General features: G+C 40.3%; 2 protein-coding genes across 3 annotated transcripts; both read right to left on the bottom strand.

Moving 5' to 3' along the window:
- Nucleotides 1-21: 21 nt before the first annotated feature.
- On the bottom strand, nt 22-3,699 carry LOC139299356 (nucleolar protein dao-5-like). 2 transcript variants are annotated; one of them, XM_070922255.1, is made up of 10 exons: nt 3,386-3,699; nt 2,405-2,545; nt 2,145-2,273; nt 1,931-2,053; nt 1,698-1,835; nt 1,471-1,611; nt 1,239-1,361; nt 984-1,133; nt 623-766; nt 22-531 (listed from the first exon to the last, which is right to left on the bottom strand). In XM_070922255.1, the coding sequence occupies exons 1-10, from the start codon at nt 3,435-3,437 to the stop codon at nt 461-463; spliced, it is 1,212 nt and encodes a 403-aa protein (XP_070778356.1). In that variant the 5' UTR covers nt 3,438-3,699; the 3' UTR covers nt 22-460. The 2 variants fall into 2 exon arrangements, with proteins under 2 accessions (XP_070778356.1, XP_070778355.1); XM_070922254.1 differs by having other exon boundaries at nt 1,239-1,376.
- A 663-nt stretch (nt 3,700-4,362) lies between these two features.
- LOC139298818 (lysine-specific histone demethylase 2) lies at nt 4,363-12,974 on the bottom strand. Its single transcript, XM_070921594.1, has 21 exons — nt 12,845-12,974; nt 12,396-12,538; nt 11,520-11,641; nt 11,325-11,414; nt 11,110-11,221; nt 10,897-11,010; nt 10,773-10,811; nt 10,414-10,606; nt 10,097-10,281; nt 9,712-9,882; nt 9,520-9,594; nt 9,270-9,404; nt 8,909-9,080; nt 8,320-8,447; nt 7,889-8,020; nt 7,693-7,767; nt 7,441-7,557; nt 7,088-7,213; nt 6,624-6,746; nt 6,024-6,176; nt 4,363-5,501 (listed from the first exon to the last, which is right to left on the bottom strand). The coding sequence occupies exons 1-21, from the start codon at nt 12,858-12,860 to the stop codon at nt 5,418-5,420; spliced, it is 2,505 nt and encodes an 834-aa protein (XP_070777695.1). The 5' UTR covers nt 12,861-12,974; the 3' UTR covers nt 4,363-5,417.
- Between the last annotated feature and the right edge of the window lie 328 nt (nt 12,975-13,302).

Below are 13,302 nucleotides of genomic sequence, written 5' to 3' on the forward strand. Positions count from 1 at the left end.
AAGAGACTCATCTGATATGAATTGTTTAGTGAAGGCAGTTTAATCCAACACAACAGACTTTGACTGCTGCATGCTGAGTGTGCAGTTAATATGAAGGCAAGAATATAACTTACATCAATGAGTGTTAAATTATTAAATTAAAAACATAAAACCAGAGGAAACAGCCAATGCAAACAACAGGCACAAATAGTAAAATAACATCAACAACTGTGATAAAACCTTTCAGGAGCCTATAAAATTTGGTCCCAAACTTAACCAAAAATGGGAGTAAAAACACCATAAATTAACATGTAGGTAATGTATATAAAACACACTGTTGAACTTTACATGAACCCTAACTGTGATTTTTAGGAGATATCTCTGAGGGAACACTTTAGGAAGTCCATCAAACTTGGAGCCACTAGGTGGTTTGAACTTCCCAGTCTAGAAGGTGAAAGGTAAAAATATTTTTTTCATCTGCTTATTCTTCTTCTGGTGATTCCTCTGAGCCCTCTGCCTCCCCGCTCAAGGTCTGTTCAGCAATCGGTGTGTCTGTTTTGGAGAGTAAGAATAATGTTACTCTTTATTTTGAGGTTCTATTACATTAGCATCAATAATGACTACTTCTTTATGTAATCAGTACCTGTACTGGTTTTATTCAGGCTTCTTGTTGCCCCAGCTTCTTCACCATCACACCTCTCCAGTATTATTCTCAGGATTTTGGTCACTTGTGGGTGTTCAGCTGCGTTGATTATGGGTTCGTCATCTGAACTGTTGCTTGACGACCCTGAGAAAATATTAAGGAAACATAAATGCATGACTGACATAAAAAATGTGTCAAAATACTGTTTTATGTACATTTGTTTATCCAGTGAAGGGTTTTGCTGAGGATTTTAACTACATTATCTGGCCTCTAGAACCAGTCTTCCACAGTTGGTGTTATTAAATTCATTTTCATTTCTGTCACCTCTATTAGCTGAGACTGGCAGGGCCGGAGTCTTTACCTGACACAGGCATCTTTCTTGGCTTTTTGGGAGTTGTGTCCCTCTTCTTTGGAGCTGCAGCCTTCATTTTGGTTTTTGTTTGTTTGTTTTTGAGGTTCTTTTTCACAAGATTAATCAAGGGTTCATCTTCTGAGCTTTCATCAGACACACCTGCCAAACAACAGTCACAGCAGCGAGGATTTAAACATGTTTTCTTCAAATGTTTTGGGGGCAAAATCTTATGTTTTGTTCATGTCATGATTACTGCTTCAGTACCTCGTCTCTTACTTGACGCACCACCTCGCGATACAGTTTTCGTCTTTGTGTTTGTCTTCACTGGTTTCTTCTTGGCAACAAGGTTCACCAAGGGAACATCATCATCATCATCTGAGCTGTTGTCTGAGGATGAAGGTTCTTTTAAAACCCAAGAGGTTAGTATTTGAACTACTTGGAATAGAACCAAAGTCAATTAATTCCTTCTGGCCAGTCTAATGAAAGTTCTGCCTACCTTTTAGTGATTTGTCTTGAAGTTTTGGTCTTGTTTTCTTGCTGTTTGTCTTTTGCTCTTTAGGAGCCTTTGTCCACTTCCTCTTTATTGTTGCCAGTGGTTCATAATCTGAGCTGTCACTGGAAGATTCTGCATATTTAACTAGGGCAAACAAAACATACATTTTAAGTGCTCTGAGAAAAGCATTTTAGATGAGTTCTGATTTCCACATTCTAACACACATCTACCCTTTTTCCTTCCTGCGTTCCTTTTGGATTTCACAGCTGGGCTTGCTTTTCTAGATGTTTTTCTCTGATGTTGGGAGTGAAGTTTCTTGGCAATTTCACTCAAAGGCTCATCATCGAAACTATCATCATCCAGCGATTCTGCATAAGAAAAGGAAGTCAGGAATAAGTGTCTGCTACAGAGAACAGCAACTTTCTCTACATGTTGCGGGTCCATGGAGAGAAAATGAGCTTACCTTTCTTCTTTGTATCAACAGATTTTTTTGGAGGCACTGAGGAAGGCTTCTTTGCAGCTTTGGAGGACACTTTGGCAATCTTAATGAGAGGCTCATTGTCAGAGCTATCATCTGTATTCAAATCTGAAACAGTTACATATAAAAACATTTTAAAGCATTCCAGACAAAAATCAGAAAACACATCTAAAATATGGTTGATGACATACGTAACCACCTGCTTTCTTGTTATTTGTGCCATTAGATCTGGATGATGGGGTGCCTTTGTTCACTGGTTTCTTAGCTGCTGCAGAGGTTGTTTTCATTTTTATCGTCAAAGGCTCGTCATCTGAGGAGTCATCCGACGCTACAACAGGAGACCATATAAACATGCACAATTTAGTACCTTTTGCTTTCAGAGGCCACAATATGTCAAGTTGAGAATATTTTACTTCCATAGGCAGTATTGTTGACAGCCTGTTTATTTGTTGTCCTCACCACTTTTGTCCTTTTTTGAAATAGTGTTGGAGCTGAAGCCTAAGCTGCGCGTGTTTCCCCGTGACTGTTTCTCCTCACTGTGTGGCCTCTTCAGGAACTTCGAGAGGGGCACGTTATCATCAGAGCCGGAGCTGTCCTTCCCTGATCAGTCACAGACATAATGCGATAAATTGTGTTACAATTGGTCTTGTAAAATGGCTATTTTCCAGCACCAACTCACTAGTTGACTGAATGTTATACTAATGTATAATTAACTACACTTTAACAGATAATGGGAGACTAAAACCTAAAATTTAAAAATGTGTAAAATTGCTTCCCCTGTGTTATTGTCCCTCCACAGATGAATGCCAGGAGGGATTGCTTAAAAACTGGATCTTTTTAAAGGCCAAAGCATATTTGTGAATGTTAAACATCATTGTTTATGAGGTGATTATTTTTTAAGGCATTTGCATTTATCTTACAGTATAGATTGATAGGAAAAATGGGGGCAAAGGGAGATTAGGATGACAACCAGGTTGAAGTGGAGCTAACTTTAACTACTTATATATATACTGTGGGTAGTTTATTCCATATGTATCATATTTTAGAAGCTGTTTGTATGTAAAATGATAATCTGCAAAGTAACAAATAACTATAGGGTTTCAGATTAATGTAGTGGAATGAAAGGTTCATTTATTCATTTTGTAGTACTACTTTACACCACTGTTAGTTACCAATACTGCCAGAACTATTATTCGTATTTATTAAGCTTATGTTGCTGCTGTGCAAACAAACTCTCCTAAATAAAAAACTAATATCAAACTTAACTGTGTAATTTCATTTGATTCGTGTAAACTCCACCATCTTAACTGTTTTAAAAAGAAGCTAGCAGCAGTGTCATTTCGAAGTTGTAAGCTAACTTTAGCTTTTAGCTACAACGTAGTCCAATAAAATGTCTGCCTCCTCAGCTAAAACGAACGATAACATTGTTAATCTAACTACCTGGAGAGTCGTGTACCACATTAGTGGGCACGTCAGCTGTGCGGCAGTCCATTTTGTTGCTCAGTTAAGCTAATTATGCTCTTCAACCAAAACGCGCCAAGTTGGTCTACTGTTGTTAGCCTCTTCTTTTGAGTTAATGTTAGCTAAATTCGCAGTTTGTGTTCAGCTTGTAGTTGGATGTTGTTGTCACCAGCTGCTAAGTGTGCTGGTCCGCCAACCTACAGCTACAGTCGCGGTGCCACAGTGTCATTTAACACGTTCAAAAAACAGTTTCTCCAGTCATGACTGTAATATGGTCCCAGTTAACGTTTGGTTTGTTTTCTTCCGTTTCCGTTTCGGTTTCGGAGAAAAGCGCAGGGCGAGTGTTGATGACGCTTCCCAACGTCATTGGTCTACTGACTTCAGAAATTGCCTAGCAACAAAAACTAAAGCAACTATCCTAGCTACTGAACTAAACCTAAACTCAAACTAAACTCAGTTTAGTTCAAGTTTCAAACTCCATTTGCTAAGGAAGATTGTGACACAACCAAAAGCCTCAGAACAGCTACTAAATTGAACTTCTTTATTGATTAAACAGCCAATTATTTTCTTGATTAATCAATAATTTAGTTTATATGATGTTACTATTACTAACTAAAAGACTAAAGGAAAACCAGCAAACACTGTCTGTATTCACCTTTGACATGGTGAAAGCAGGGCATTTTTGCTGTAAAAAAAAAAGGACAAAAAAGATTAATTATCCAAATTGCTGCTAATTAATTAAGTCTATCAACTAAATGACCACTCATTTTAGCTTCGTTCATATCTTTAGTACAGTACTCTGTAATGTAGTGGAGAGACAGCCCGCTAATGTTTACTTTACAGAATAGCTTTGCATAAATCTTTATCGATAAATATAATAACACTGATTTGAGTTACTGACTTGAGGAGGGGGGAAAAAGATCCAAATATTCATCCAAAAGTGAAAGCGATCAGTATGGCAGTTGATAGCTCAGTTTATTACACACACATACAAGATAAATATTCGAGCACTGTGATGTTGGACAAACAGGACATGATCATCTAGATGTACTGATCCAGACAGACATATGAGGACCTACATGTAAAGCTTCATTAGTCAACATTAATCAAACAAAGTGAGGACATTGTTGTGCTGTTCCCCAACCCCAAACCTCAGGAACTAATGCAAGAGAAATATGGAGTGTTTTTTTTCCTCCTTTGGTTGGTTGGTTGTATTCATTTTTTTCCCAACCATCTTCAGAATTGTTCAATCATTGTTTTCTTCCATCATTTTCTGCTTGGTGTCTTGATCACATCCCTGAGACAGTAAGGGGGACAATCTGGTGTCTTCTGATCATACTCAGTCCTACAGAAATTCATCTTGTCATACACATGAACTATTCATTTATTTTCTTTTTAAATCAAAAGTGCTATCACATAATTACTCCTACTATATATCATGTACAATGCAGATTCATTATAGCTGTATGAAACATTGGTAGGTAACTCTCAAAAAAAAACTTTATCAAATTTTTTGATATCACGACAATATAATCTTTTGAAACATGATCCTTGGAGATTTTATTTTATCTTATTCAGTTGAATTCATGATTGGACGACTGAGAGTTTACTAATGTTTCATGCACCATAATCTCTCAAAAATGAAATTTCTGACCATTTCATCACAGAAGTGCTACGTACACCACTCTTTAAACATCATCCTACTTTCCATCACAGCGGACCCAGGCAGAGCTGCACAGGGATTATCCATTATTCATGCCTTGCTATACCTTTTCTTTTTGCATCTCGTGGCCAACAAACAACGATTTCCCAGCTGGATTTTCGATATAAATAAAAAGCACTTAAACTTCCTTTGTGTTAAATATGTAGAGCCAGGCCCCAGAAAAGCCCTACTTGAACCCGCTATTGGAAAGTGACTAACGGCGTCTTGCTGATCAGACACATCACAGTACAGTGAAACATCATTTCAAGTCCATGCTGGTGTTTTTGAGTGCTCTGGGACTGACAGAGTTTACATAGCAGCCATCTTGCTGGCCTCTCTGACCCCACTCAGGTAGGCTCCTGTCACAGTTTGAGGGAAATGTCTGTTGGTGGCCTGGTAATAGAAAAATAACAACAAATCAATGAAAAACAGCAATAATCAGTTAAAAATCACATATGATAGCTGGAAAGGAAACAATGACCAAATATCTGACATTGTAAGTAATCTGTAAATCAGCTGCTATGAGCAACATATATGTTAAACAAATAATTCAATTTGACAAAGTAATCTTCACTCAAGGTCCACTTACTAAGTTTTTAATATATTTTTTCATCATCTCATCCTCGGTGTGTGGTGGAAAGCTCCAGAAAGGGCTAGTACTGTAAGCAGACCCTGAGTTAAGATTATTTAATCAAATTAAAACTTCAAGGTCAAGATAAAACGTTCACGCTCAACCAACAGCAGGTTGAAAGTTCCTGTGTTAAATGGGTCCAGGAGGCCTTTTTCAGGAAGAATTCTTTGGTGCACTGAAAGTAATGCACTTTACTTTTTCAAAAAGACCACCTTCAGAAACCCAAACTTTATTTAACTGTAATTAAAGAAACATTTGATAAAAATGGTAAAAAGCAGTGTTACCTCGCCAGCAAAGAACACCTTTCCCTGCACGTCTTCAGCGAGGATGTCATAGGCCTCTCCACTTCCCCCCGTCTTCACAAAGCTGTAGGACATCTGGGACCACATGTCTTTGCTCCAATGTGTGACAAAGAAATGCAGCGGCTCCGGGACCTCCTATCAAGGATGACAGACAGTAAAAAACAACAACAACAACAACAACTGTAATGAGAAACACACACAAACAAAAATACAAGTAAATCTGAGAAATTGTGTATAAATGTAATAGGTGTATTTGGTGTAAATGTGCTGTGTATTTTAGAAGTGTCCTTAAGAATTATTATCCCAGGTGTAGTTCAAGTGTAGTTCCTGGCCCATACAAAGTGACTGTTTTGGGCAAAGTACTTTCTGATGACCCAGGACTATCAGGGTGGGTGGGTCAGATATCAGAGTAGAAAAGTAGTAAGCTGTGTTGTTGCCTGCAAAAAAAATTGCCTTTAAAAGCCATTACTTGTCAACGGTCTAAATGAATGTCAAAAGGGACTCAATTTAGTTCCTAAGCTTCGTTCCTGTTACGCTTTGGCAAAATGTGACGGCATTAAACATTAAATGTGACAGGATTACCTGTTCTTTGAAGAGTTCCCGCAGCACCTTCATGCACTCATCTACCACCTCCTTGTCCTCCATGTCCCGGACAGCAAGTACAGCATCACCAGTGATAACAGACATGAGGACAGCCTGCTTCCCCTACACACACACACACACACACACACACACACACACACACACACACACACACACACACACAGCATTATGCACATTGTAATCATGATGAGGTCAAAATGTGAAATCAAATCTCTTTTCATATTTCTGTATCTTCTGTTTTCTTGTTATGATGCTGACGGTTCTCAAATGTTAACAAACATACATATTGTTCTTGTAGTCGGGCTTTCAGTCCAACACAAATAGTTCTACTACTTCTTTCCTTAGCAGGAATATGTATCTTACAGTAAAAGTGTCACTTCAAGACATGTTGAGCGGTAAGATGTTGTCTTGCCGTGAGAAAAAAAGAATGATAAAACACAAACCTGTGGCTCCATGTCATAGAAGACACTGAACATGCCTCTCTTGTCAGGACCTGGTGGTATGTGACCAAAGTAGTCTGCCCCCTGGATTTTGTTGTCCCAGAATCTGTACGGGAACTGAACAGCAATCTGTAAGAAGTTTTAAAATAAAATATTTTAGCATCTACAAGGAAGCAACTTTCTACTCAGCGGGTTTCTGTTGTTATTTTGCCTTAAAACTAAATGTTCTGAATAAATGCAGATATTTTATCAATATTTAGGAACCTACAAAAGTATCTGATAGAGTAGAGAAACTTGCACATGGCCTGTGCTTATTCATAGCCATGAAATACACATACACGTCAAACAGTTATTACCTTTTCTATGATACCGGCTCCCAGACTGTGGATTGCTTTCAGTTTCCGTTCAGGAAGTGGAGGGTTGAACTGAATCACATTCTTCTGAAGTAAAGTCAATGGGACTGTAACAAGAACCTGAGAGAGGAAGGGGTGTAAAAACTCTACAACATTATACCATAATCAGCATTGAATACATCCAACACTCATGATAAAAAAATGATAAAATAGATTATTATATACATTTTATAACTTTTATTAACATGTTTTTACCTTCTGTGCGGTCCACTGGGACCCATTGGAGGAGGCAACTTTGACAACATCACCTGAGTAATCAATGGCCTGAACCTAGAAATGAAAAACAGAATGTACACCTGATTTTTAAACGATGAGACTTATCTATGTAGTATAGAATGTAGTGTGACAAAGCTAAAAGAAGCAGCTGAAATCAAAAGCCTGAATTACAAACCGGGCACTTTGTGCGGATGTCGAGGCCCTCGCCCAGTTTGTGAAGTAACGCAGAGTAGCCCTTAGTGAGTAAAGTGTGGTCTCCTGAGAACTGGGCAAAAAACTCGTTGTGGTCCCAGGATCTTGCCGATACCTAAAAAACAAACAAACAAATATGCCTGAGAACATTTTCATCACAGTTCCATTGAAGACACAATATCAAAATCCATATGTCCCCTTAAATGTTTTCTCACCCGTCAAGACACAGAATGAGCGATTTTAACGGTACAATAACTCCACACCTCAAACACACAGACGCATGCAATGTTGTTATCTTTGGTGAACGCTTTCCTGATTCTACACATGCAGACAAAAACGTAGGATGTATTCATAATATAAACCAGCAACCACCAAACTGTTCGAGCAGCCCCAATGTGTTTGAGTTTTTCAGACCTGGTCTAACGTGCTTCCACATGCGTACTCCAGGTTGCTGAGATGAAACTGGAGCACTTTCTCCTCCAACTCACTGAACTGGATTCCAGACTCCTGAAGAAAGTTCTTCTTCACCTCCTGGACTTTTTCTGTAGAGACAAAATGCATTCAACTGCATGTCAAATGTCTCTGAAACTGTTTTACTGAGTAGCACAGCACTACTTCGGTTTTACTTCATTAACCTTGCACTGTACATATTCTACCCAGTACTGCTCTTTTTACCCATGTCATAGCCATGACATCTGGAAATCATATGTAGAGCCCATTATCTTGACCACATAGTAATCATTTGCAGGTAGGGCCACACATGATAATGGCTGCTATCATTGCTGCAAAAGAAGGCAAAGTTGTGAGAGGGTCGTGCAAAAAAGAAAGAAAGGTTTCTAAAGCAATGCAGATGTTCTTGCCTGACTTATCTACAACAGTTGTGTCGTAATTTTTCTTATCTAAAGAACTAAATGTGACTACAAAAAACACTGTCACTGTTGGTTCCACTTGTTAAAGCCACTTTACTGAAACTCAAACTTTAGATTAGACTTCAGTTCAGCACCTCTCAGCGGTGTGTCCTGGTTCTGGGACTTGTCCTTCCTCCATTCTGACACCACGTCCAGGATGGCGTTGAAGTGGAAGTCCATGCGCTTGTCGATGGCTGGGTCAGTAACCTGCCCCCCCTCCTGAAAAAGGTCACATCGCTCTCCCAGCTTGTGCATCTTGATTCCCATCTGCAATAAAAGAGTGACGAGTCAAATTAGACGAAACACAAGTCACATACGAAGATGCCAAAAGGCAATGTAACTTTCGATTTGGCAGATTAAATTAAGAAAAAACTGGTTTAAAATCAGATTTAATGTACAGCAGAAATTTGTAGAATTCTTCCATTGCCTCTTTTGAGGTCTGAACATTTTTTTTACCTGTTCACACATCAGGGCGATGGGGTTGTTCACACAGCCATTGACAATCTGAGCTCCTCTGCCCACAGTGACGCCCAGACAAGTATCATCCCAAACACGACCTCCAATTCTCTCCCTTGCCTCAAGGACCACCACCTGTAAACCAATGAACAAGAAGATAGTAAAATGGACAGCACTGTGACCAGCAAACAGGGTAAAACAGGAGGTCAGAGAAGATGTGTGATCACTAACTTGAGCCGAGGACAGTTACCTGAGTGCCAAAGTTTTGCAGCTGTCGTGCAGCAGCCAGACCTGAAGCCCCGGCACCGATGATGATAACATTCCTCTGCAAAGGTGATAAAATGTGAGAGTAACTGTAAGCCATAACCAAATAAATGATAAAAAAACCTTTATATGAGTTGTGCTGTGTGTACCATGATCATATGAAGAGGAGGACACTTACAGAGCAGTATCTTTCAGGGAGCAGAGGCCGTTTTACTGCCAACACACCAGTGTTGATGAGGCCCTTCCTGGTCATGAAGTGGAGCACCCGGTCCATCTCCTGCACGCAGCGCACACGCACCAACCCCCGGACAATGATGTGCAGAGCACACTTCTGGGAAGTCAGCACCTCCTTTAGAAAAACAGGGAAAAAATGTATTGTTTTGATTGTTTGGTGTTTTTCTGTCTTATATTCCCTTTTTCCCAGGAGGAGAAGATGTGATATTGAAAGGAACAAAAAATACAACCAGAGATATATATATATATTATATTCCAGGTCCAAAACCCAAAAGGTGAAAGCATGAAACATGTTTGTAAGTCACTGTTGGCAGAAGTCTGCAGTGTACCTTGCAATTCTTGTGCCAGGAGGCCAGAATAAGGTTACGCAAAGCCAAATACATGGTGGGATCGCGGGAAAATTCAGGAAACTCGTAAAGCTCATCCAGCTCCATCATATCCGGCCGCACACACAGAGCCTTGCCACACTCATTAGGCTGATAGAAGGGCTGGAAGTATGGACACAGGCCTGGAACTGAGGGATACAATCATGATTAGTACACATGCATTATTCCCACATCTCTCTGTGCATAGAGTAATTATCTGTACATCATAGTACAGTAAACAAGGGCTGTCGAAATATTCCACTTCTCTCGCACTGACTGACTTTGTGGCTGGACAGCTCTGCAGTGATCCGCCCTCAGCTCAGATAGAGACATGTTGCTGGTAGAGCCTGATGGACTCATCCCCACACAGTCAGGGTAGTAGGCAGCGAGGAAAGGGCTGGCTGGACTGTCTTTGAACAACGGCGGCAAAATCAACATTGAATGCCACCAGCTGTCAGTCACCTCGGCCACTCTCTGTGAGGACGAAACCGCATGAAAATCACCATCGTGTCTTTCAATAGCACACAGACTGGATGTAGTTTTTGGACATTACTTTGCTTAAAGCAAGACTGACTAATACATTTAATTTTGTGTTTTGTGTTAACAAAACAGATCATATAAACACACATCACCAGCTTACCAAGTCCTCTGGTTGGGAGCACTGGTCCGGTCCCTCACTCTGCAGGCAAAGACTCAAAGTTATCATCACATAAAAACAAAAAATGTCACTTGTGGATGGATGGTTAATTCGATTTCCTGTTTACCTTGATGTTGTTGAACTTCATGCCACAGCGGTACGTTGCTGCTAAGGAAGCAGTGAGTTGGATCTCCTTTGTCAGCTGACGCCACTTCCTGCAGTCCGGTTTAGTACATTGAACCTGAACAATGAATCACAATGAACATTACTGTATTTGTGGCATGGAGAACTTACCACATTCAGCTCTTTAAGAGGAACCAGGAAAGCTGCCTACGCTTACCCAGAATGGTAGCTGCTGATCTGCCATGAAAGCTTTCAGACTGGGCTCACTTTTCCCGTTACTAGTCCACACCTTCTTCCATGCGGCAAAGGTCTCATAGCCATCTTTGTGACTGCCAATGGGGAAACAAAGAAATATTATGGCCGTTAATCTATTGGCCTTGATGCAACAGTTCTTTATAAATGTAATGCGAGTAGTTGTTCTGTCAACATTACCTTCTGTAGTAGTGATCAAAACATTCGTTGCAAAAATGCTCACCACATGACAGATGATACCAGCGAGATGTGTATCCATTTTTAGCACATCTGAGAAGAGAGAATTACCATCAGGTCCATTTAAAACAATCTGTATTTAAAAAAAAGAGTTATAAAGTTCAGATCAGATTTCTATTACACAAAGAAACATGTTACCTTTCAGATGCACTTGCAAAACAAACTGGGTATGTGGCAGAGCATCCAGCCTTCTCACACTTTCTGTACTTCTTCTCGGACTGGTCATCCTCCTCCTCCGTGTCTGTGGCTTTTCTTTTGCTCTAGATGAGAGTGTAGAGAAAGAGCTCAACTCAACTTTATTTAGAGCACTTTAAACTAAGGACGCACAGATCCGATATGCTGGATCAGTATCCACGGCAATGCTGACCGTATTAAGCAGATCAGGTATCAGTTCTTTGTCGATGTCAATATAAAAATTCTGTGTTTTCACTATGAGTTGCATTAATTCAGTCACAGCAGGCTGCTGACTCAGTCTTTAGTGACACAACAATTCCCGGCCTGGCCTGACCTTACATAAAAAATATCCGCATAAGTTCCACACAGTCTTACAGACTTTAAATTTGGGGAAAAGGTGACTGGGAACTGGTATCAGGAGAGAAAAAGTCGGATCAGTGCATCCCTACTTTAATCACAACACAGCTGATCCAACATGCTGTACAGAGGTGACAGAAACAGAACCAAACAAAGACGCGTACCATGTCAACCACAACGTCCCTGGTTTTAATCCAGCCAGACCTTTGATACATGTCACCACCATTTCTCTCCACACATTTCTTGTTTGGCTCTCGACTCTGTACTTTCAACTGAAGCCAAATATGCTCCCAAAACATATAACATAATACCATAATTTCCTTGAAAAAAAATAAATATCGTCTGATATATTGTCATTGGATTTTCTAAACTCTCAGATATCAGTATCAGCCTCAGGACCCATGGAGGGCCCCACAGGAGAGGAGGGCTGAGGATGAGGAGGACTAAACACATATGAGAAATGACATGCATGCTGCCGTTTACCTGTCCAGGTGGAGGGTTGTTGGTGCGCTTCACCCGGACATTGATCTGCCTTCCAGAGGAGCGCAGGGTCTGGCCGTCCCCCGGTGACTCCCCGGAGCTCCTCTTCTTAGCTCGCCGAGCACCAGAGGCATTCCCAGAATAGTCTAAACATTAGTAACAACAACATATCTTTAACAATGGACAATGCAGTGCAGCTCAGTTCAAACGAGGCCTTTTGTTTTGACTGATAAGGCTCTTTATGACAGATAACATGGCGTTCAAATGTATCCCATAAACGGGACTAATTACGAATTGACCTACGCGAATGAAACGCGAGATCAATTAGCATATAAACACGGCAAAGGTGGCGACAGATGTACACATTAGCAAGCTCTTTAAACCAGCCAAACAACGTCCGCCTGTCACATTTAGCGTGTAGCAAGGAGTAGCGGCGTGTTATGAAAACTAACCTGCATCCGACAGCATGACTGACGGCGGTATTTTCTTCAAAACCCGCGATTTATTGGCGTTTATGTGAGTTTCTGAGACGGTTGTTAATTGTTGTATTCGTCTCCCTCTTATTGTTGTGGGGGAAATCAATGCGCTGCCGCTGCCAGAATACCACTTCCTGTTTTAAAGGGGAAATGGGCGTTTCGTTTAAGGTTAGTTTTGAGCTCCGCTGCTCGCCGTACTACACGGTAACCATGACAACTGTAGTACGCCGTCAGACTCAGGCAACATAAAGAGCAGAGAGGGAGATGTTGGGCAGCTAACGTCATTTTTACATGATTTTTTTTATCGTAGTTTTGTTCCTAGAAAACAATCTAACGTTCAGGTTAAGTTTCCGTTAGGGTTAGGTCGTTATCAGCAAACAAAATAAGCGTGGACCTGTTTGTAATGTTTGAAACTGTAAGTGACTTCTCTTGAG

This window comes from Enoplosus armatus, chromosome 16 (assembly GCF_043641665.1).
Source record: "Enoplosus armatus isolate fEnoArm2 chromosome 16, fEnoArm2.hap1, whole genome shotgun sequence".
Taxonomy (NCBI): domain Eukaryota; kingdom Metazoa; phylum Chordata; class Actinopteri; order Centrarchiformes; family Enoplosidae; genus Enoplosus; species Enoplosus armatus.